The sequence below is a fragment of the Homarus americanus genome, unplaced genomic scaffold, assembly GCF_018991925.1.
Source record: "Homarus americanus isolate GMGI-L3 unplaced genomic scaffold, GMGI_Hamer_2.0 scaffold33468, whole genome shotgun sequence".
Lineage (NCBI taxonomy): Eukaryota > Metazoa > Arthropoda > Malacostraca > Decapoda > Nephropidae > Homarus > Homarus americanus.
In genome coordinates, this window is record NW_024714177.1 from 6,275,800 (window position 1) to 6,301,967 (window position 26,168).

Consider the following 26,168-nt stretch of genomic DNA (forward strand, 5'->3'; position numbering starts at 1 on the left):
CAGCACTGTTTTCGTTGATTACAAAACCAGTGACTGACTGGTTCTACGTATAAAACTAAAGAAAATAAGACCCTGGTTGTAGCTGTAGTAAAATTAATATGGTTGTTTTAAGTAATGTTATTTAATGTTAATAAATGGAACAATAGAAGGAGCTAACGATAATGGTAAAGAAAAAAGAGAGATCGCGTATGTAAGTGCGCACACGTGAAAACATATCGTCATTACTTTACATAAGAATATGAAAGCAACACTTATTTACTGTTCATATATATTTTAATTAATGTTTCTGAATTTGTTTTTATTGAATTAATGTTTGTGTGTGCAAAATTAACAATACAATTTATTAATAATACGTGGAATATTAAAACACACGAGGAGACGAGACGGCTGCCGGCATTGTTTTTGTTAAAGCTTACAAAACCAGTGACTGATTGGTTCTACATATAAGACTGAAGAAAATAAGACCCTGATTGTAGCTGTAGCAAAATTAATGTAAAAAAAATTAATATGGTTGTTTGAAGTACCTGTAATGTTAATGTTAATAAATGGAAAAATATAAGTAGCTAACCATTAATGGTAAAAAAAAAAGTGAAACTGCACGTATGTAAGTGCGCACATGTGAAAACATATCGTCATTACTCTACATAAGAATATGAAAGCAACACTTATTTACTGTTCATATATATTGATGGTTAAATGTTGTACTCTGTATAGACAAGCAGAGAGAGAGAGAGAGAGAGAGCAGCCGAACTGCCGGATGTAAGCAAACCTTAATTTCCCGCGGCTTTGCTGTTTTTTTTTAAGGGGGCTAGCCCACCCGGGCATAGGTCACTGACCCACATTGGGGCCTGAGGGGCAAAAATTGAATACCCCTGTAATAATAATAATAATTCAGATAAGTGTAAAAAAAAAAAAGCTGCCTATCTACCTATTGGACAAACTAAAATCGTTCCGGACCACGGGAGTTTCCGGACCACAGAATGCCGGACTACAGAGGTACAACCTGTAGTACCTCCCTGTTTGATAGCTGCCAACTACTTTCTGCTAATAATAAAGATATATGACTACAGTATATACAATAATTTGAATAATAGACACCTAAATTACAAATACTTATGGAGTAGGCAGTATCCATAAATAAGGTGTGCTCTTTACCTTGAGTATTTGTAAGAGTATGTTCCCACTGGGCATGGCGAACATTGCCGTTGCTGCTCACTACGGTACATCCCTGGGGTACACGCCACTGTTGAAGTAAAAACATGGTTGCTTTACAACATAATTTTTACACAACAGAAACACACACATGGGTTACCTTCATTTATATCACTTCATAAGAACCAAATTCACATCTCTGCAATTTGCTTTTTATCAGCCAAATTTTGTTTAAACTGGGCCAAGGTTCATACACAAGTGACTGCGTCACTGCTCATTTCTTCCCTCTCCCACCTTATTTCTTCCAATTTAATACCCTTATGCTGAAAATCATACCATTTGTTTTACTAATACTCCACAGATTTACTGAAGAAAAGAATGATTACAACTTATGGGAGTTTACTATATTTACATATTAAAACCTTATCTTTTGCATAACATTATAATAAAAAATACAGTTCAGTAATGTCACTGCTATCAAAGACCACAACGTAAATACAGTACAGTATAACATGCTATATTTTGTCCAATACATTTGCATAGAACTAAACTAATACCATATACAGTATACTGTACTCAGGTATAATTCAAGTTTTTATTATCAAATTTTAATGCAAAAAGTAGAGGGTCGAATTATATACACATAATATTTTTGAGGGGTTAAAATTCAAGCATGGCTGCCTGTATGTCTGATACACCCTGTAGTTCACTTCTCTTGCGTTATGTGCGGTAGACGCTAGTGTTCTCCCTAGATTTATATACAGGTATACTTCGATAACCGACGCATAAGTGGACGTTAAACAAAGTCATTGGTTAGTGAAGCAACGGTTATTGAAGCAATTAATCCCATAAGAATATAACAAATTCGAAAGGTTAGGGATCTGCCACCTACCAAAAACTCCCATCTACTCTTGATATAATATATCAAGAGTAGATGATATTATCACTGTTGTGTACACTGTTAAGCAAGAAAATAAAACGAACATATAAACCACGCATAATAAGCATTAAATATGGAATGTAAGCATAAATTGAGACTGTTATTTATCTGTGTTGAGGATGGTAAAGACAGTCAAGTGAGGCAAGTTCATATCTACCAATCTTTGCTGGTCATTCACCACTATTATTAAGCCTTATTACATAAAGCGTAACAGTAACTCATAAACTTATGTGCCCTCTTAGGGGCAGCACAAGAAAACTATCACTGGGGCGTTTAGGCGTGACTTTGTAACACACGAAGTCGGAAATAGCGAAAAAACAGGAGCGGCCTGGCATAAAACCGTGTTGGCAATCCCTTACAAGGTTGTTTCGTAGTAGATGTTCCATCGCGGCATCTCTGATAATACTCAAAGTACTTTACATATTATGCTGGTCAGGATCACCTGTCTATAGTTGTTCATGGAGTGACGATAGCCCTTCTTGAAGATAGGACTCACATAAGTCACTTTCCAATCACTGGGGACCTTTTGTTCCTCCAGGCATTTACAAAACAGGATCTTCAGGGGCTCAGCAAGCTCGTTGCACAACTCTCTTAGCACTCTAGGATGCACCATGTCAGGGCCAGGACTCTTATAGACCTTTAGCTTTGACAGATTATTTCTAATACCCTCTTCTGTGAACACAATGTGGGTCATTGCTGTGTCGAACCATCTGTCCTCAAATGCAGGAAGGCTAATCGCATCCTCTCTTGTGAACACCGAGGAAAAGAAGCTGTTCAATGCCTCAGCTTGTACAGTAGATTTTTTACTGAGTGTACATATCTCATTTGCTACTTCTTTGATCACCTTGGTCTGTACTTTGTCCACTCCTGGACAAATGAAATGCTTTTATTTTTTTAAATTACTGAAGCTTTGGACAGTATACAGAAGAGAAATTAATTAAAAAAAAAGTCTCCTCTCCCCACAGTAACTAACCTGCCACCCTCTTAACGTGTCAAAATACTTTCTTCCATTTCACAGACATTAAGCAGCTCCCTTAAAAAATATGAATGAGAATACTCAGTACTCACAGCATACATGAGAATGGGTTTCCCTCCATTCAAACCCGGGCAAACAGCCATAACTTGGCTGGACTGGAATGGTGGCTGGGGAGAGAGATGTTGAAATGTTAATATCACAGATGCCTAAAGTTAACAAACATTTGTACAGTATTGCTTATTTACCACAAATCAATACAAAAAATGCCATTAATCTTACATGAATATGTTTCAATGCATATTCACTGTGCATCCCTCAATACACTATATGGTATTCATTTTTGTTTTGCTTCCCAGCGACTTATGCACATAAATACTGTAATGTTTTATATACCCTGTACAGCTGATGATAATAATAATAATATAAAATTCTCCAAGTTTTATGGAAATAAGACAAAGGAAAACCCAACAGCCTCACTTGAATGATACAGGCAAAAATAGAAACATTAATGGTTTGCCCCTTGTAGCTGCAGAGGACTGGTCTCAAAGCTACCTACACTATTTTTTATGCAGTAGAACCAGACCCACCACAAACACCACACTATCACTTAACAAACACCATTTTAAAACTCATCATCAAAAGAAAGCCCAGGAAAATCTACAGTACCCATTCATTAACCCTGAAACATTACACCTATTTGGCTGGCCTACTCCAGCATACAAAAAAGCCTGGCGAGTTAGTTATGCAAGGCATTTACATATGCAGGTACAAAGCAAGACGTCGCGTTCTGGATTGAACAAAAACAATGTTTTCTTAATCTTTTAAGTATAGTATAACTTCATCTATATGTATATATTTTATATTTAGTTTTGCATTTCAGCATTTTTAAACAGGTAACTCTTTTAAGTTTATATGCCATATGTATTACTGTATATCCTATGTAATAATAATACAGTAATAATAATAATAAAGTTAATGCTAAAGCTGCAACTAATGTACCAGTGTGAGCCAGTTTGATCACATCAGCTTGCCACCACTGAAGCAGTGTTATCTCTACAGTATATCACCAATGTACGTCCAGTGACATACACTGATAACAGCAGAGCAGTAAAAATAAGAACTGGTGCTGTATACTGGTGTGATATAGAGATAACAATGGTGGCAAGACTGGTGTGATCAAATTGGGTCACACTGGTACACTACTACTACTGTTACTACAGGTTGCACTTAAAAAAAATCTGAAATGCTTGGGACCAAGGCCATTTCAGATACTGTAACTGAATTTTTTAGTTAACAGTAGGTCATTAGAAAAATCCCTAATAAAGTATTTCACTAAGCACGAATTAATTACTATACTGTGTGTTAATTTTAAGCTACTGTAGTGTATAATATGTATAACTGATATTAAACTAAGCAACATAAAATATCAACTAAAGTTAATAATAATACAAAAACAAGTATACAGCACAGTTATTTATTTATGTACCTACAATTAAACATTTGTAAGTGTATGGCTGTGCATGCACAGTGAAGAAGGCTTTGTTTGTGTACCTCTGCAGACAGCTGAGTCTTGCTACAATGTCATCGCTAGGCAGCTCAGCGAACTAATAAGAGCATGAAGGGATTTTCGAAGTTTTTGGATAACTGATTTTTTTTATTTATTGAAGTGCAACCTGTACTATTACTACTACTACTGTATTGATAATACCTTGTGGAGTAAACAGCAAATAACGAAGAGCTTTTAAGAGCATGACATTACACTTTTGTTTCATAAATTTTCCCCATTTTCAGCTGTTTACCACATATATTTTAAAAATATCACTTTTTCTTTTAATACACAGTAGTATGAACTATGGGAAAGTTGAAGAGGAGTTCGTGACTTTGAAGGTTTTAAGAGGAAAGAACAACACACGAGAGGCTCATGTAAAATTGACCACACTTCCACTTGGTACAGTTGTTGCCAATCCCCTCCATCCCTCTTACCCCCATACCCTAACCCTCCTCAACCCCTGTATTCCACCATCCCCTGGACCCTCTCTCCCCCTCACTTGAGAGATTCAGAATTATGCTGTGATGCTCCTTGGGTGAACACATAATGGAGAGAGAGGATTGGCAACAATAACTGTACGAAGTGGAAGTGTAGGCAACTGTACAAGATTTTGTGTGGATGTGTGTTTAATAATATTTTACTTTCCTTGCAATCTTTTACATAATAAATTTAAAATAAACAACACTGAGAACACACTCTGAAAAAGAAAACTGGAAAGCGTAAGTAAAGAAAATGTGTGGTGGTGGAATGCTGACAGACATTTATGATGGTGAGCCCTACTGGGAAAAAGGGTATCTAAAATCCAATAAGTAAACAACCTGTTGACTAGTAAAGACTGTTCATGTTTAACTTAGCTTTAGTATATGAAGGCTGTAATAAGTTTCAGAGACAGTTAAAATTTCAGCAATGGATAGTTGTGGAGGGGTATGAAACAACCAAATTTTCTGTTAGTTAACATATTCACATATAAACAATTTTGTGTTTACAGGAACTCCTTACAGACACAACCTCATGTTTAAATGGGGGTCTACTAAAGGTGGATATACTGTATATCTCTTATTCGTGACTGGAAAATGACTAAAGAGAGAGACACTATTTCTATACAGTACGTATTTAGGATACAAAGACAAAATACAGTAAGGAAGTACCCTTTAAAAGATACTTACGTGTGCAGACTGGGAGTTCCGAGCTAGGGTACCATCGACCATTTGAAGTACCGCATATGTAAAGTGGAGAAGGGGGGTCCTTGATCATGATGTAGCCTGGTCGGCACTCAGGCCGACACATCTGACCCCACGCCAACTTAGTACACACCCACAGCCCGCCCACCAACAGCCCGGGCTCACTGCACCTCACACCTTCAACCATCAGGGCTGCTGTGTGTTTACAGCCCACCATGTTGGTTTAGATCATAGTTTAAAAATTGGTACCACATATTTCTGCAGCTAAGTATATAATGGCTAGCGAGAAAGAGGATTTTAACCTTTATAGATAAGTTATAACTACAGTACAGTACTGTACTTATAACTTGAGTAGTTTCAGCAATAACATAAAAGTGATTAGGAAAATCCTTCTATAAGAAACTATATTACAGATTTTATTAAAAAATCTTATTTTACATATTAAGATACAGTAATGTAAGTATAATGTGTCATTAAATGTAAATGTTGTTGCACGCGACATGTTAAATAGATAAGCTGGTTTAAGAACAATAGTGTCTCACTTCCTTCTACCTCCCTTACCTATCATGTTCCACTAGTTCATTTTCTCTTTACAACTGATATATCCTTGTGAAGAGAGTCAATGAAATCAAGCCCATCATCCTCTTATCTTTTCAACCCAAAATGAAATACATATCATAAAATCCTGTGCAAGTTTCCTTTAGTAGAACCTCTTGATTATTTGCCTCACGTTTATTCTCACAGCTTTTCATCAATCTACAGTTCATTAAATCTGAGGCATAGGACCACCTCTTATCAAATAACTAAATATGTATAATACAGTACACTTCTGCTTATTCATTCTCTGAGTATATGAAAATCTCAGACAACTTGCAAGATTTTTATTTGAAATTTCAAGTTTATACTACTAAATCACTTTAACAACATCACTCAAATCTGGATTCCAATTCTAAGATATTACCACTTCCATTAAAGAAATACTGTACTGTATATACAAATGTACAATAAAAAGATTCCAAACATTAACAAATTCCTCTGGCAGAACAACAGATAGTTGGCCACACCCTTTGTCTCACCATGGCTAAGGAGAGTGTGGTCCTTTTTTACCTATACTGTATAGTACTTCATACAGGTATCCCTCACCGTACAAATAGTTTAGGTTCCTGAAAACTATTCGCTAAGTGAATTTTCATATTGCGAATAAAAGAACATATGGGAAAAATGACAAGAAAATCCCAATATCATACAGCAAAAACATTAAACCGGTCCATAAACAGCAACATAAAACCCTCACTAATAATGAAAAGTACGAATGGCTCCCTGTCCAAGCCGCGAAAATGCCGGCAACTTTAAAACTACCCACAGACATTCTTGGGTACATCCAGGGTGTCATCCGCGAATAACCAAGAAGCGCGACGTAAAAATCTGCGAACTTGGGGGTCCCCCCTGTACTTGGTTCATGACAAAACCAGGTCCAGGTTCAAATATTACTAAGGAAATTACAACAGGATGAAGGAAGTGATATGGAGTATACACTGACCTGACTTACTAAGGAATAAGAACGCAGATGCTACGCTGAGTATCATAGCTAGTAAAGTTAACCATTCAATCGATAAATATATTCCTGAGAAAACAAAAAATACTCGTAAAAGTGGCAACTCGCCTCATTTAAAAGTGCTGCATGGCAGTTAAATCCTGGGCTGGTGCAGTATACTGCCAAACATACTCAGTCCCAATACTGTCACTAATTCCAGTCGCTCTTGCACCCACGCATATATATATATATATATATATATATATATATATATATATATATATATATATATATATATATATATATATATATATATATATATATATATATATATATATATATATATATATATATATATATATATATATATATATATATATATATATATATATATATATGGAAAACTTACTTACAGTGTTGATGAGCAGATCAGCACCAGGATTAAAGGTAAATGGAATTATTATATACACTAGTTTTGTAGTTACTACTGTACTTCATTGTACAGTACTTGTGTACTTGTTTTTCTTTCCGATGCTTCTTTTTAATTAATACAAATGTACTGTATTGTATCGTGTAGGTATAGCAATTGTTAATACTATATACAGTACATTATGTGAACTACGTTTTCAGTGATTACCTAAGGAAGGGTCACTTCCGGTTTATGGATAATTCTGCTTATGGATAGTCTTCAGGAACGGAACCCATCAGTAACCCAGGGAGTGTATGTATAGGAAGTCCAACTGATACTAGACAAAATGTTTGTTGAGGATTTCCTCTAAATGATGGAGTATAAGGAACATAAGAGTTAGAGGTGTGTGTTGAAGGAACTGCTCAGTCAGTAAACCTACGATTCATTCATATAAATTTTACGATTATTTGTCCTAAAATTTTGCTTGAACTACCACAGGGTGTGTAAAACTGCAAAAGATACAGTACCACTCTCACTACTTGCTCCTCATCAGGTACCCATTAGTGTCACTGAAAAGAAGAAGAAAAAAAAACACAAACAAGAACAAAATTAACTCAGAACAGACTAAACTAACAAATGACATTGGGACAAACACTACTATCTTAGTGAGTAAAAAGACAAAGGGTAAGGAATGCCTCCCTTAAAAAAAATCCATCACAAATACTGGAGAATAAGGCGCAACTTGTGAGGATTTAACTTCAGATCCAAGTTTACAACAAAGAGTTCAAGTCAAATGAACTGGCACACAAAATAATCTTGATGGCCTTTAGACTTTCATGCCTTTTTAAGCCCTACTGGATCATCGTTGAAGTTCACGACACCCATTGTTAACCACTGATTTGCTGGTGAGGAGCTGTTTTGCAGCTTTAGCACTGATCTGTTTAAGACAGTGTCCCTACCATAAAAAGCATCAGCCACCTGAACAAGAGACTTTGCCAGAGTGTGATCTGAATAAAGGAATCTCACAGGTCACTTAATTTATGATCCATTGGCCATAAAATGGTATTTGTAAGAAAATGATACAAAAGTATTTCACCGATATATTTAAATTCTGTACAGTATTTGTAAATTTAGTTATCAGCGCAAAATTAGGTTTCTGTACAACTGGTTTGCAGGTTAATGGTAAATTTATTGGTCAGTACAGTACTGCAAGAGGTATTTTACTGCACTGACAGGTAATGAGATGCAGGTATGAGAGGTAGGAAAGGAAATCTGTGTCTATGTTAAAAATGTACATACAATTTACAGTATTTTAAAATCTTTTGGATGCTAAGCAGGACAGAGTCTAGACAACTGAGTGGTCCATGTCAGTGATCTTTGTAAACTACAATAATGGTCAAAATTACTGTTGAAATTTTTAAAACAAAGAAACATACTGTATACTATATATAGTACAATATACAATCTATTAAAAATGGTATCCTATTTAAGCCACAAACTCCAAAAGAACAAGATACATTATATTAATGAAAAATAGAACAATAAATGAAGGAAAAGTACACAAAACTTTTTAAGGAAGAATAATTTGGGGAGCATAAAGTACAGTGTGTGAAGGCATGAAAAGGTTGTACAATAGAGTAATTGTTAACAATGGTAAATAAAAGAGGTAATGGGAGTGGGCAAACCAAGTGGATGAGAGATTCCCTAAATGGATCGGTTAGTCAGTCAGTCAATCAGTCACAAAAGGGGTTCACTAAAACTGTAAATAACAAAAGAAACAGACATAGCTATCAGATGACACTACACCATGTCTATGACATTGATAAGAGAGGTGGAGGAAGGAGCATTTGAATGGGATGCACAATGTAAAAGAAGAGTTACTATATACTTTACTGTATACCATATGAATGTGAAATAAACTACAGTAAAGAAATTCTGTGAAGTAATTATAGTAAAGAAATAATTAAATACTGTACAAAAAGTATAAGAAAATAATAGAAAGGTCTCCTACATTGGAATATAGTAAAATGTGGAAGAATGTTAATGTTGCATTAAACTACATTTTCATCAAGAACTCAGCTAATTCATGTGGTGGTAGCTGCATAATGGTGCCATACTGGTCATGTAGGTGGCAGTTGGTGGTAGAGGTGGCAGTGAGCATTTGGGCAAAAGTGGGGTGCGGGCAATGGTCACAACACCCCACGGTTGAGCTGGTGGGCATGGGGCACAATGTGTGGCCTGGAGGCTGAGTCAGACTACACATGCAAGCATAAAATCTGGAGCAGGTTATCTTTTCCACTAAAGACGTAAATTATCATTCAGTCAGGCATATATGCAATTATTACTTGGTACAATAAAAATCTAATTAAAAAATGTTTATGTAAGCATCAAACTTATTACATATGAAATCTAATATGTCCAATAATAATTCGAATAAAATTAAAAACTACTATATTGAAAAACACCAAAAAATTTAATTTATTTTACACTAGCTTTTACAGTTACATAATTATAAGACTATAAAACCTAATTGGAAAGCTTAACCAAGACACCCCTACAACCTAATGTACTTACGTTGAACTGTGACGGTAAAAGAACACTTGGCCCGATTTCTGTAAGGATCCATAGCAACATAATGAACTGGATATGTCCCTGATGTCAGATGTCGACCTGGTTCCTGCACATGATAAATGATTTAAGATATTACCTTTTTATAATCTAGCTCAGAATTAGTAGAAAAACTGACTGACCTTTCAAATCTGTGTATAAAGAAGAGCAAGACTTAATTGATCTTATTTCGAAACCAAATACTTGTACAGTACATAATTTTGCTAACAAAGTTTTTTTGTTAAAAACATTTTTAGGTTAAATGTTTCTAGTTATAAAACCGAAGATTTCTTAACTTGTATGTTGCCACAAGATATTATAATTAAATGACACGCCAGCCCCGCAAAAATGTCTTGCAGAAATCAACTCAGAATGGTCAAAAACCTATGCAAAACAAACTGTCTACTTGCTGAGCTCTAGCAATCAAAATAAAGGAGCCTCTTGTGTGGCCTTGGTCCATCACCATAGGAATGGCTCACACTGAGTCTCTAGTACAGTACTACTCAATGCACTGTGCCACATCATGTACAGTTCTGTTCAGAAGTTCATGGTACACTGGTGGTTAACAGTGCATAGACTGTTGTACCCTTCCTGGACGACAGGTCACTGCGCCGAACCTCCTACCAACACACACAGTGGAACTGGCAATGGAGCAGTGTGATTCAAACGAATACTCATCAAAAGGAGATGGGAAGGATATTGATATGAATATCCTGCTGACAAGAGAAGAAAACTGTAGTGATAAGAGTATCCATTCGAATATCATAATACAATAGGGAAATTGGTTTCAAATGAACACCCTAAGAAATAGGTGAACAGAGCTCATATATCAAGAGTCTTCAATGTATTCAATACTTGAAGTTTTTTGTATAATACTCTAGCTATATATACAGTATGTGTGTGTGTGTATATGTGTGTGTGTGTGTGTTACGCTAAATAGTGATAATTGCCGATTAAGTGTTAAATAGCATGACTTCATTTGTATCACATCTTCAACACACACACTGAAACAGACGGACACAAGCGGGCTGTGTGTGTGTGTGTTTCACCGAGGTGTCGTTGTTATTTGCCGCTGATGAGAGTGATCAGAAGCTCCACCAAGCCAACAAGAATCGTAGAGACGAGAAGTTGGTGTTCAGATCCCGCATTATTACTCTCCGTGATAATGATCTCTCCATACGGGGTATCGCACATGAATTTGGCCTGTCCCCCACAGCTGTGATGCAGTGGATAAGAAGATGGGAGGAAAGCGATTTAGGTAAGTTATAACTGTCTCAGCAAAGGAGCGGACCATAGAAGCATTGATGAATGAAGGATAGAGAATGACAGACCTGCATCATATTCAATGTTTAGGTAAAGATTCAGAAAAGCTCGACCACGGAACTTCACATTAATATTTATACAGTATAGGTAGATAGAGGAATCCTAACTTAGGTTTATTAACAGCCAAATTCAGCATCACTATTTGTGGGTAGTTATGTATGGGTAAGGCTAAATTTTGACATTATTGAAATTGGTGATCTAACTGGAAATAATAATCACTGTTGTAACCTTCTTCTCATATTGAAACTATTGTGTAGATTATGTAGTAGAGTTATGGAAGCTGGCATATAATTTCTAACCATGTTCATATTTGAAATGTAAATTTACAATTTAGGTAACCTAGGGTGTCAAAATCATTCTGAATATATATATATATATATATATATATATATATATATATATATATATATATATATATATATATATATATATATATATATATATATATATATATATATATATATATATATATATATATACAGTATATATATATATATGAGAGAAAGAGAAAGATTATTATATGGAAAACATCAAGTAATGAATACATTGAAGACTCTTGATATATTTGATATACAGAGTATGAGCTCTGTTCAACTATTTCTTATAGTGTTCATTCGAAACTAATTTCCCTATTGTATTCCGATATTCGAATGGATACTCCTGTCACTATAGATTTCTGCTCTCGTAAACAAGACATTAACACATCTTCATCATCCATCAGCAGTAAAGTTGGCTGATATTCACATCAATATCCTTCCAATCTCTTTTTTTATGAGTATTCGTTCGGATCACACTGCTCCATTGCCAGTTCCACTGTGTGTGTTGATGGGAGGGTCGGCGTAGTGACCTGTCGTCCAGGAAGGGTACAACAGGCTATGCACCCTTCACCGCCAGTGTACCACGAACTTCTGAACGGAACTGTACCTTCTTTGTATTGTATATACTCTCAGCAACACTATAGGATCTATTTTTAGCCCACAACACATAATGGTAAATTGCAATTATCACAGCGACACTTGGTAGGTACATTATTATTGTATATCACAAAGTCTATGTAATTGATATTATTAAGATTTGGCAAGCAATGACACGTGTAGTCAGACAGTCAGTGATGTAAAGTACAGTATCTCGGAAAACTTTCTTCAGAACCCCGAAACATTCCCGGGTTGTGCAATAGTATCTGTCCATGCATGATATGTACAGTGTAGTTTAGACTCTTGGAAACTTTTCCCAGTACCCGGAAAAATTCCAGGGACGTGGAATTTTTCCGGGTTTGAGAGTGTCGTCTCATTACCAGATATCTTTCATCCCCAGAAGAGCTCTGCACCAATTATTCTGGCTAACAGAGATTCACATTCAAATGCACAGTGCTGAAAATGCAGTTGTGTTTCAGAACATCTTAGCAACTCTTTGTTGCCTGGTTCTTTGCAAATACTGTACATATGAAAGCAGTTTGTCACTGTTTTTTTTGTTTTACATGATATACAGTACATATACGTATACTATACAGGTATATCTTACTTATGTGATTATATTCCCACTACACATACACACAAACATGAACACACATACACACATACATGTATGCACATGCATACACACAGAAACACACACACACACATATATATATATATATATATATATATATATATATATATATATATATATATATATATATATATATATATATATATATATATATATATATATATATATATATATATATATATATATATACACTAGAATGCCTGCAGTTGCCTAGGTTACTATAGGTGGGCAAGGGGTGACTTAATAAAAGTTTATAAACACCTCAGATGACATTATTCAGAAAACTGTCAGGGCCAATTTTTTTGGAGGGTTGTGAACTCTTGGAAAAATCTGCCAGAGAGCATTTTGATGGCACCAAGTGTGAGCTCATTCAAGACCAGACTTGGTCAACATTTGTGCAGGTACAGATACATTCTGGAAACAGTACTTACCAATTGTGTGTAACAGAGACATGACCAACTGCCCAAGTAGCTAACAAGCCATTTAGTGGCAAAGAGGATAAAGTAAAGCAAAATAAAGTATTACTTCCATGGCTGAATTACACCATAACCCAAACTTAATCTCTTGTGTTAAAACCAGTGATCTGGTCGACACTGAGACCAAAACCACGAATGAGACCATTCATAATTTTGACAATGTCCTATGATTCATTAATGATATGATATTATTATTACCCAGTACCTCTATTATAATTTTGGTATGTATTTTATACAAACTGTGAGCAATGCTGTCACCTGTCTGTCATCATATAGAATTTATTAAATAAAATACAGCATTGTTGTCAATCTCCATCACTTACGGTGATTTAAAGTTCACATTTTATACTTGGAGTATAAAACAACCCATAGTTTGGGGCTAAATTTTTAAGCTGCAAAGTTCATCTTGTGTGCCAGTATGTACAGTAGGCTAATGGGGCCTTGAGTCTGGTGTGGGTAAGGTTCTCCCCTCCAAGTGGAGATGTGTAGTTGTGAAGGGATTAAGGTAATCCTTTAAAATACTCAGGCAACTTTATACTAACAATGTATATCTGTTTACAGTAATTACTAGAGCTTAGTGGGACCTTAAGAGAGGTACTGTACTGGCTTCTTGTTAGTTTGAAATCTGACAGGTAAATGAAAGTAAGAGTATGAACTTTCTTTTATGGCTAAAGAAAGTTTAAAAAAACAAGCATTAATAAATCAAAGATGACCCATTTGGTTCATAGTGTGTGAAGATCTGGAATCTAATGGGTGAGAAGTGTTACACATAGAAGGTTTTCATTGTCCAGCCTTTGCCATTAAACTATATGCTCTCTCTGAAGAGTGAAGAGAGGGTTGTTAGCAGTAGTGTTCTCACAAGTTACTCACTAAGACCCAGATGTAATAAAAAATATGTTTATTATACAAACCAATGATTTCCAGAGATGAGCAATTTCTACATTATCCTTAAAGACTGGCTCCTTCCATGAAACTTCTGTGCTCACTTCCCCTTCAGCTATATGAGCGGTGAATGATTTGGGGCAACCAAATACTTGTGGATCCTCCTTATCTATGGAAATGAAAGATTTATGAACCACACTCACTATCGAAACAGAATGCAGTCAGACAATGTATAGGTCATCAGAAACTATATTAATCTAAGTCATTCTAGAAACTGTTTACTCAGTAAAACTGTATGATCTTAAGGACAATATGAACTTGCTGAAAGAAAGGCATTTACTAGCATTACTAAACCAGTTAATAACAATGTAACTGACCTATAACTTCCACTGTGAAAGAGCACGTTGCAGACTCATCTGAGACTGGAGAACGTGCAACAAATGTCACTGTAGTCTTTCCCGAGGGCAAATCTTCCTCTAGTTCCTTTGCCCAGTCAGGAGTTGCATCTACATACCTAAATATGAACAGAATGTGATAAATTCCCTCAACATGTACTGAAGATATACAGTGTCTTTGTAAATTGAGGATTGATCCTGAAATCCTTTAGCTCTTTAAATAGGCCCCTAGTGTTTATCAGGGTTGCTCTTTTTTTTATTATCGAATTGATCACCCTTCCTTCACTCCTCCACAATCAGCCTAAAGTGAGGAGGCAAGTGCAAGAGTTCCTTTCTTCCATCCTGACTGTAGTTGGGGTGAAGACTGGAAGACAGATTGGAGCTAGTGTCTGACCAATGAGGGACCACTATGCTATATGTTGGCCCTTCCCTCTAAGAGTCAACAGAAAATTGGGTTTCCACACTGAAAACACATAAGTTTCAGCTTACTCGACATTAATTCAAAAGGAGGTGGGAAGGTATCTAAGTTGCCGGGCTACAAGCTCTACTCATAACAAAAAATTCAGGATCACTCTATTTCTGGCTTAATATCCTTTGTCGACCAGTTCTCATCATCTTGTGCCAACTAGAAATAGAAGGAAGAAGAGGTACTACAAAAGCTCATAGACAACAGGGTACACAACCATCCAAAGTGATGATGCATTGCCTATTCTTCCTCACTTGAGGCTGTCTGTGTAGGGTAAGAGGGGTGAAGATCACTTAGATAATAATTTGCATATCAGCCATGATAGACACTAGAAACCCAATCAAAAGGCCTAAGGGCCTCCTGATGAGTTACCTTATAGTATTACAAGAGTCATCTGATGAAGGGTATTATGCCAAAAAAAAGTAGTAGTTCATAATATAAAACAAAGCATAATAAAACAAAATGTTAAAATTTGGAAGCAAGGAAATACAGTATAAATAAATTTGTACAGTAATATGTAAAATCTACAGTACCATGATAAAAAAAACTGCTGATTATTAAATTCAGCCATCTTTCTTTGTGAGAAAACTCACTGGTGACCTCAAGAGAGATTCAACCATTCAAATAACCAGAGAAATTGTTATCTCACAAATAATGCCATTATTACGCATCTTATAATCAGCTGTTGTGTGTACTCTATGCCCTGGACCAGTAAAAAAAACAAAAACATGGAAAGTAATGTGCTCATAACAACAGAGCAATGCACATTTACATTTGTACTGGTTGATGGGTGGACAAAGTAATCACCACATTTTAGGGGAGCATAAAAACAATGCAAAGCAAACAAAGCCAAGCAAGTGTGTCAGCCATCATGCATAAATATGTAGAGCACAGTATCTCAAAAAAGTATCTGCCAGGATGGGAGGTCCAGTGAGTCCAAAATGCTACATGCATGGCTCTGTGGTATACTGATCCCACTACATTTGGTAACCGAACATCATAATAATTATGCCAAAATAAATACACATTGCATTATTTTTGTTAAACTATATACGGTATATCAAAGTACCGGTATATATCTATCTATCATCCATGGTCTCGTAATGTTTCACACACAGAACGGACAGATACTTTTTTGAGATATTGTACAACAAATAACTAATATTCATAAGCTAACTTAAATACACTACTTGCGGATTTTAGTTCAGTGAAGTACAGTATATTGAACAAATAAAAATAGGCAATATGTGCTGCAACCTCTGTACTGTGGTTCATAATTATTCATTTTATTAATTTTCTATGCTCTTAACTTTGACAGATTCATGTCCCAATTCAAAAATAAATGAATTGACAGAACACTGTCTTATGATAACAAGTCTGACCCAACCCTTTTCTAACATTTTAAAATTCAATACAGTACTGTACAGCAAGGTCCTGTTCAATGAACAACATGTGCACTTGAATTTTTTTTTATGTAAATTCTCACTAAATGGGACTGATTTTCCCATAGCATCCCAAGTTCTCATTTTATTAAATACTGTATGGACTAACTAGTGCTTGCAAAAACCTACTTTCCATACTTCTTACGCTGCTGAATGACAAATTTGATGTCTCCCTGCATCTGCCCCCACAAAACTCAAAGGAAGAATAATGGAGTTAATCAAAGTTCATAAGATATGGATGCAGATGCCCTAAATGGGAATGTATTGTGTTGCAAAGAAGCAGGGAAAGTCATTATGGATACAAATGATAACTGCCAGCCTGTAATCCAATAACATAATAGACCTATACATTTTTTTTTAAACTTTCAATCATGCCATTTTCCACACAGGGTGGCTGGAAACAAGATAAAATAAATCACAAAAAATTTCACTTCCTTTATTGTTAACCAACCATTCTTACTGCTGTTAAAGATGTATTCTGCTCTAGCACAACCGTTGCCAACGAGGCTCCAAATCTGGCTGATCCCTTCACGTACCACAAGCCACCATTCCCCATCAACAGCACATATAGTACCTAAAATCACTCCTCACATACATAAGAACCCCATCCTTCCATCTTCTTGTCTTACCATCTACCTATGAATCATACAGACTTTTTACTTATCTTTCATTTCACATTCACTCAAAATGTCCATACCACCTGACCAGATCCTGAACTGCTCCAATCTTAACATTTCTTTCACTTCCAGATCTTCTCCTTATTTCTGTATTTCCTTTACATCCTATTTATTCCATGTATTGCTCTAAAACACCTCATTTATCTCTCTTCTAGTTTGCTCCTTCCTCTAACATACAGTCAATGCATCACACCCACATAATAATGTTAACTCAACAATTCCTCTGTACATCCCTGTAATTTCTCAATCCATCTTTTATATTCTCTGCTGCTGCTACTCTGCGGTTCCATTCATACCATAGCATTTTCAGTCACATCCACTACCAATTATCTGAAACACTCTACTTTCTCTATTTTGTTTTACTTAATCATCTTCACCAACTGATCAACCTGTTAGTCGTTTCGGCAGTCGGTCACGTCTCTGTTATGCACAGTTTGCAGGTATTGGCTTCCAAATGTACTTGAACTTGTGCCAGTGTTGGTCAAGCCTGGTCCTGAATAAACTCATACACGGTGGGGTCACAGCATATTTCAGGTCCAGATGGGATGACAGTACTCCAAAGGGTGAAGCATCTCACTTTTGAAGAGCATTATGAGGGATGGACCATCTAAGTATGTGAACAAATTGTTTTATAAAACCCATTAGCTTAACGGGTATCTGCTTGATTTACCCTTTCACAATTGGTACAAGAACTTCAGTTCATTATAGGCATACACACCAGGTCCTTTTAAAATTTGGTCTCCGTTAATGATGCCTCTTCATCACAATGGGGCATGTGATACACCTCCTTACTATTGGTACTACATAAGTGCATTTGCATTTTGTGATGTGGTTTTATCATTGTTCAAGATAATTATTTTTCCCTGACCCTCCTCACTATTGCTTCTATTTCTATACCTTTGTTCACATTGACAAAATTTTTTTTCTTAAAACAGTACATACACAGATGTAAAGTTCTATTATTTAAAAAAACATATACAAAATGAAGAGAATTTACATACAATACCATCAAAATACACATACAGTATATGAAAATAAATAAAAGATTGGCATGTTCTATTTACATAATCTTTTACTTCTTTGGATGAGATGAAAAAATATACAGCACTATAATAATTAAATTTTATAGCAAACTAATGGTTATAACTGTCCAGTAATGATGATTGGTTATGAAATTTGTACAATGCTGTCACACATACAGTAAACCTTGTTATGTAGCACATGCTCTCACATGCCTGTGTCACATTTTCACTTTTATTTCCTAGTATTTGAGCTGTAACTGTAACATCATTATAATGGTCTCTAAAAGTGGACATAGAAAGAATTATGGCTCTGTTAAGGACTCAAAAAACAAACATCTATGGAGGTGGAGGAAGAAACCCCTTACTTCCACACAGACCACACTGGCAAGAGAACCAATTAGTGGCCTCGGCTGAATCACACCACCCAGTTTAGGTAGCCAACACTTTCTCCACACACTGTCTCACTTCACTTCATTCCAGGAGGGGAAAAATATTGGTAACAGGGTTAGTCTATAATCTACTCATATATTAATGGTGACCAGTATGTAGTAGTAGGTGTATTCGCCTTACAAGTGAGCAGCTCCAAATGGGCAAGACTTTATTAAGCCATTTACCTCTGTTTACCCAGCAATATTTGGGAACCTGGATGTTAAACTGATTGCATAACGGTTAGCCAGTGCAACTAACAAGTGTCTGGTCTTTAAAGGCTAATCCTTGACACTGGGTCATACATCTCATTAACTCAAGCAGTTGTTGTTTTATTGGCAACAGCTTCCACACCATAAAAAATGTCATATGTAGGTGGCCTTAGAGGCAGCCATCTTCATGCATGAGAAGCAATCATTGTAATCTATAAAACATGAAGATGAACTAGAGTAACATTTCAGTTTGTCTTCTGATATTCATGATACTGTACCTACAAAGTACAGTACACAGACTTTTCCTAGGGAAATTAAATCTCCTGTATGGTATTATGAACAGTATTCTGACCTTAACACCAGGCAACATATAGTAAAACAAAAGGTAATTATGGTTTAAAATGGTCTGTCTGGGTGTACTAAAATGGCAAATTCTGACTGCATGTAAAATCGTAGTTTAAGTTCTTAGTCTTGTGCAAAAGCCAATTATAAGAGGACCTGCTTATGTTCTCACACATCAGTGTTTAAATGACTGGTACAAGTTGGAACCCATTAATCCGGGACCCAATAGTCCAGCAGTTCGATGGTTCAAGACATCTGTCATAGCTCACTTCTATTGGCTATTGTCACTATTTTACCTTTAAATACTTATAATTTACCCTTAAATATGCCTCCTAAGAGACCAGAAAGCAGTGGAAGTGGTTGTAATGTGGCAAAATGTAAGCATGTGACATTAACTATTAGACAGTAATAGTACACTTTATGCATTATTTTGCATTTTTTTAACCTCGGCTTCGGTGGTTCAGAATTTTCGTTAATCCGGAACCGGTGTGGTCCCAAGCTTCCTGGATTAGCGAGGTCCAACCTGTACCAGTTCTAACACAATTCCTTCCTGACATTGTAGTCAGCCAATTAAAAATAAAAAATAAATTCTTGCTTCCCAAACTTATTCTTAGTTTGCAATGACGTCACAACTCCCATAATGTAACGGTCTATACCTACAAGATGGGGGATTTGGGAGTTGTGACGTCAATGCGAACTAAGAATGAGTGGATAGAACAGACACCCGATATGAGATTAGGAAAAAATGAAACTAAAATAACAATAAATTAAAACCTCCATCATAGTTAAAGAATGTTTGAGCTCGAGGCTAACCACAGAAATCATTTAGTCATGTAATCCCTGACAAAAATGTAAACAGACCCTACCAACTTGCTTTGTATAATATTTTTAACATTATATTCATGGTATTAGCCACTTATTTTTTGTTTCTACATTGTTAATATTATTTGGAATCAAATTAATAAAACGAATAGTCAATAAAGAAATCACAAAACAATATACAAATACTATATTCTTAGTTTGCATTGACGTCACAACTCCTATAATCCTTTGCGCGGTCCACCATCTTGTAGGTATAGACGTGTTGCATTATGGGAGTACAGTATGTGGCATCTTGTGAAAACTAAGAATAAAGATTAAAAAATTATCTTCTCTTGAGTACCCTGCCTAGAGTCCATCATGTTCCAATTCCTCCAGGAGACCTATCCTGTACTTTTGAGTTATTTATAAAACAAAAGTAGCAGCAAAGGTCAAATTCTTGCAGTGGAAATAAGCAGCAAGAAATTAAACCTCAGCAGTCACAGTGACCAACATAGTAGTGAACAAAGACAAAAGAAGTCCTTATGTCTCTTGCAGGTAAGTCACCTGTAGGTCACTTATGACCACCTACTGAGAAGAGAAAATCCCCCATTTATGAGCACTTTAATCTAATATTCTCCATGACACAAACACACATTACGAATAACTGTCCCCAAGCAACTCTATTCCACCAAGAGATGTTATATAGAGCAGTGGTCATCCAGTCCTCAGATGGTAGTACTCATTGGCCAAACACCAATACACAGTATTTGTGATATATTGTTGATTTTTTTATAAAATTATAGTTCAGACCCTTAATTTATTGGAGGACTCCTATTTAATAAGTGCAGCATTTCATGAATCAGATTTGATAAGTCTACATATTTCTATATGACCTGTATATTACTGTAGTGCTTTTAATCCATTTAATGTGATATGCATTTTAATTGCAGCATGACTGTACAGTACAGTACTTTAAAAATAATAATTGATATTCAATCAATTTGACCAAGGACAGCATCTGCTGCTATAAGGGCCAGGCAGTCACCCATCCAAGTACTAACTGACCCAAGGTTGCTTAACTTTGCTGATTGGACATGAAGTGGTGTTTCCAATGTGGATACCTATACCTGTACTGTACTAAATTTTAATAAAAAAATATGATTTAGTTTTACTTTCAGTTGTTTTATTTAAAAAATATATACAGTGGTCCCTCAGTTAACGAACGCCTCGGTTAACGAAATTTCGGTGAACGAACTGCCTCCCATAAGATTCTTAAATTCGGTTAACGAACAAAAATTCGGTTAACGGATTTCTTACGAACCGACCTCAACATGTTTTCACTTGCACTGGCCGGTCAACCAGCTTTAGTATTAGTCCGCCAATACATTAATCGGTTCTAGGGCTTAAATTCCTTACTATTTTAGTAAATATCAAGAAGTTTATACTATTCAATAATTTTAAAAGTTTAATATTCAATTTTTTAGTCATTTTAACAATTATTGAACATAATTGAAGGTAAAGAGACTAGTTTAATGCGCGGCATCCAGCCTCTTAACACAGCAAACAGGCGTTAGTCTCTCTCTGTTTTCACTGGAGGTAACATCTTGCTTGAGACTCTCTTCAACTAAACGCTTTTTTTCTGTGTTTCCAAGCAAATTATTGGTCATTTTGAAATATATTTTACATATTGACAATATATAATGCAGTGCAGTGTTGATTTAAAGAAAATAATCTTGAAATACACCAAGAGAACTAAAATTTTATGGGTGAAATGGTGCCATGGGGTGACTTCTCTTCCACCCCAATGCCTTCTCTTCTTCCTTCTCCTCCACCCCCATTCTAATTCCCATCATCATCATCATCATCATCCAGGAGCCTTCTACATACACACCTCAAAGTAAGTGAACTTTTCTACCATTTTTGTTGAATTTAGGCAATTTTCGGTGAGCTGGAACCAATTACCCAAAAACCCATTGAAACAATGGTTTCGGTTAACGAATTTTTCGGTTAACGAACAACCTGCTGGAACGGATTGTGTTCGTTAACCGAGGGACCACTGTATATTCCAGTTTTTATAGGTTTCATAAACTGTAAATATAATACTGTAGTGTACTGTACTGTAGTTTGAAAATTCTAATTACATATCTAGATTAACATTACAATATACAGGGTAGTTCAGTACTTTGGACTAAAATTTTTAGACTCTGGATGCAATATGGCCATAGTTGCTGAAGTCCCTTCTAAGTCCCAAATATAGAAACTAATCTTCACTCATCAATTGTTTTTTGGAAAATTCATAATATTAGGACATCTAAACCATTGTATAAATTTACTTATAAATAACTTGATGTGATAATAGCTATTACATGTAATTCACTATTTGCAGTTCATTATCCCTATGCATTTTAGTATATTATGTTGCAAGAAAAGGTTCACTTATTAGTAATATGAAGATACAGTTTGATTAATATTTGAATCTGAAACAGATATTTATACACCAGAGTCCATATAGTTTAGAAATAATGCACACGGACATGCTATTTGTTTAAAACAAGCAATGAAAGAAAAATGAAGAAATTACTAAAAGGCTCATTAAAAATAATTAAAATATTATAAATGCTGTAGTATAACGATTGAATCAAAGGAAGTCGAAGCTAGGAGACCGGGCAATAAATTTGGGAGAGGAGCAAAGGGGGATGAATGGTGCTTTACCTTGGTTCTGTGATGTCCTGGGCCTGCCCTCTCTTCTGCTCGACTCCTGAGACATATCTACAAGACCACCTCCATCAAAACTCCAGTGAGGAGGTGACCAACCCTAAGGTCCTTTGATCTCCCTATCACTATTTATTGCTAAACTTAATTGGTCAAATACAGGGACTGTAATTATAAGTATTAACAGGATTATGATATTTTTGTAAATCAAAGCACCTGTATAGACACAGTAATTATGAATACAGCAACACAGTATTCTTTAAACCTTTCAAGAAATAATTTAACTATGATAATCTTTAAAATTGTTTCTTTAAATGCATTATTACTTAAAAGTATTTTGGAAAAAACAAGAGACAGAAAACTCCATTTTGTGTGGAGTCCTTTCTATAATGATAAGAAAAAAGGACCTCTGGGCTGTCTGATTCCATGCAACCACTAACCAATTACAGAGACCTGGTATGCTCCATCAAAATCAATATTAATTTAATTCTCAATGATTTTTCAACTGAAGTAAGATTAACACTGTCAACAGATCCATGAAAAACTGGTATCCTGAATGCTGTGAATACCAGATATAAATTAGTATCTTACTATTTAGTAAGGTCACTCTTTATTTGTATGTGATAGAAGATATATGATACTGTAGTACAGTAATTTTTCATGAAATAAATATATGTCATATCATACTAGGTTCTATAAATACAGTACAAAAAACTAAGTTGGAAATTTTCAAGCTAACTAGCAACTATACAAGCTAACTAGAAACTATAGAGACACTATACACAAACTACACATAAAGCACATACTGTATGTACAGTATACTAAATGATGATATTAGCTTGTAACATTCCAAAACTATACAGATCATAAGGTGCATCATCTAATCTACTGGTGCAAATATTAATAAAGTGTGTAATGGTATCATGTGATATACAAGAACATATGACAGGTGGTAATGAAAAATAAGGATTGATTCAGAAATCCTATCTTCGAGCATGGCTCTTAGCAAAGTGGCTTTTGTTATTGCATGAGCCATATTTTAAGGTGCAGTCTATAGCCTTCCCCCCATGCCAGCTGTTAAGGGATCTTTAGCTGTACATCCCTCCCGCGCACCCAATGCCTTCAAATGAGAGATTACCGGTACATGCAAAGGTTGTCCTGTTGAGGCAGCAGTTCTAATCTAGTCAGTAAACAGACCTTGACAACAACACGTTATCATCTTGATTTCAAGACATTTGTCCTTTTGCTTTAATTTCCAGCTGATTAACCATGAACCCACGGGAGGAGAGATGGAATCTGAGTCACCTGGCCATAGGCTCTGCCAGAAATAAGATTTCGGGGTCAATCCCCAATTTCTGGCAAGATGCCCTCTGCCAGGTGACTGTTACTGAAGGACATCTACAATAGTTTGAGGGCATATACTATACAGTATATGGTTCACTAACTAAACATACATGCACTCATGGAATTAAACCAACTACCAAAGGAATGGGAAGAATATGGAAAGAATGTTGATTCTATAAATCTCCCTCACAGTTACAGTACAGTCCTTCAGTGTAAGACCAAGTAAAAGAAACTGGTTCTCAAACACCACATGTTCAATAAACCTGCTGCTGGATAAATTTTATTGCCCCCAAGAAAACTAAATTAAATTCATATTTATAGAGCACGGAGTAGACTTAAGAGACTCAACATTTTTAATATTTTTTTTATTAATTGTGAAAGGATTTTTCCCATTATTATTTATTTGTATGCATTTTGTGTGTGTGTGTGTGTGTGTCTACACACAAACACATATAAAAAGTACAGGTAAAAGAAATAATTGTCCTGAGGGCAAACATAAAGGGAATATACATTTCTTTGTACACAAATAAAACTGTAACCCCCCCCCCACCCTGTCAGCAAATGTCATTTGCGGATTTGGCGATTCGCAGCCGTTTTGAGAACCTAGGCCCCGCGAATTTAAAGGGCATGCTGTACGCGTAATATTATTTTTTATACATGACACTTTACCAGTACAGAGGTACAGTATTACAGTATTATATGTGCTAAGCAAATGAAATTTGTTCCTTGGCAATGCTTACATGTTAAACACGAAATAACAGTAGAACATCAATTGGGAAAAAATGAGTAGTTCAAAGCATAATGGCACTGTCAAGCCGCATTAGAAGGTGTGACTGCCAACCTACCAAGTGCGGTCATTCCACACTCAAACGTAAGTTTATTACTGTTCTTATAAAATATGTAATGATATACAGCTAGACCCCGACTTACGACTGCTTCGACTTACGACCGTCGGGACTTACGACCGCCGCAGTTGTGACCATTTTTTTTTTTCATTTTTTTTTTCAAATGACACACGCATTTTCTATACCGAAACGTTTCCAGTTAATGTAGTCTCCATGTATAATTAGAAAATTATGGGGGTCCCATGTGCATTCAGCTGACTACATTAAAGGTAAGTGCTCAGTCACACTGTATCTATTCCTTATTATTTATTACTTTCACTGTACTGTATCCATTCCTCATTATTTATTACTTTTACTGTACTGTATTTCATTGTAGATTTTTTATTTAATTTTTTTTATCTATGTTGGACTTACGACCATTCGGACTTACGACCTGGATTTGGGTCCCTAACCCCGTCGTAAGTCGGGGTCTAGCTGTACTGTATGTACATCAGAATAATGCTTACACCATAACATTCCTAAAGCATTTATCTACACATTTCAATGAACAATGGTAATGAGAAAGACAATATCAATACAAAATGATTTTAAGATAGACTGTACAGTTTAGTACAGTGACCCCTCGTTTAACGAACGCCTCGGTTAACGAACTGCCTTCCATAAGGATCTTCAATTCGGTTAACGAACAAAAATTCGGTTAACGAATTTCTTACGAACCGACCTCAACATGTTTTCGCTTGCACTGACCGGGCAACCAGCTTTAGTATCAGTCTGCCAATACATTAATCGGTTCTAGGGCTTAAATTCCTTACTATTTTAGTAATTATCAATTAGTTTATACTATTCAATAATTTTAGAAGTTTAATATTCAATTTTTTAGTCATTTTAACAATTATTGAACATAATT

The 26,168-nt window shown here is 35.6% G+C and overlaps 1 protein-coding gene across 5 annotated transcripts in view; it reads right to left on the reverse strand.

Annotated features, from left to right (window-relative positions):
• Positions 1–26,168, reverse strand: part of LOC121877503 (fibrillin-3-like) — a 145,339-nt gene that overhangs the window by 9,073 nt on the left and 110,098 nt on the right. For 3 of the 5 annotated variants that reach the window (XM_042383283.1, XM_042383286.1, XM_042383278.1), the window contains exons 30-36: positions 23,073–23,129; positions 14,955–15,091; positions 14,607–14,746; positions 10,316–10,418; positions 5,784–5,806; positions 3,161–3,235; positions 1,156–1,243 (exon numbers count right to left, since the gene is read on the reverse strand). In XM_042383283.1, the coding sequence (XP_042239217.1) occupies positions 1,156–1,243; positions 3,161–3,235; positions 5,784–5,806; positions 10,316–10,418; positions 14,607–14,746; positions 14,955–15,091; positions 23,073–23,129 (623 nt within the window). Of the gene's footprint in view, positions 1–1,155; positions 1,244–3,160; positions 3,236–5,783; positions 5,807–9,735; positions 9,997–10,315; positions 10,419–14,606; positions 14,747–14,954; positions 15,092–23,072; positions 23,130–26,168 lie in introns of those variants that run through there. The other 2 variants (XM_042383293.1, XM_042383302.1) reach the window with 2 other exon arrangements.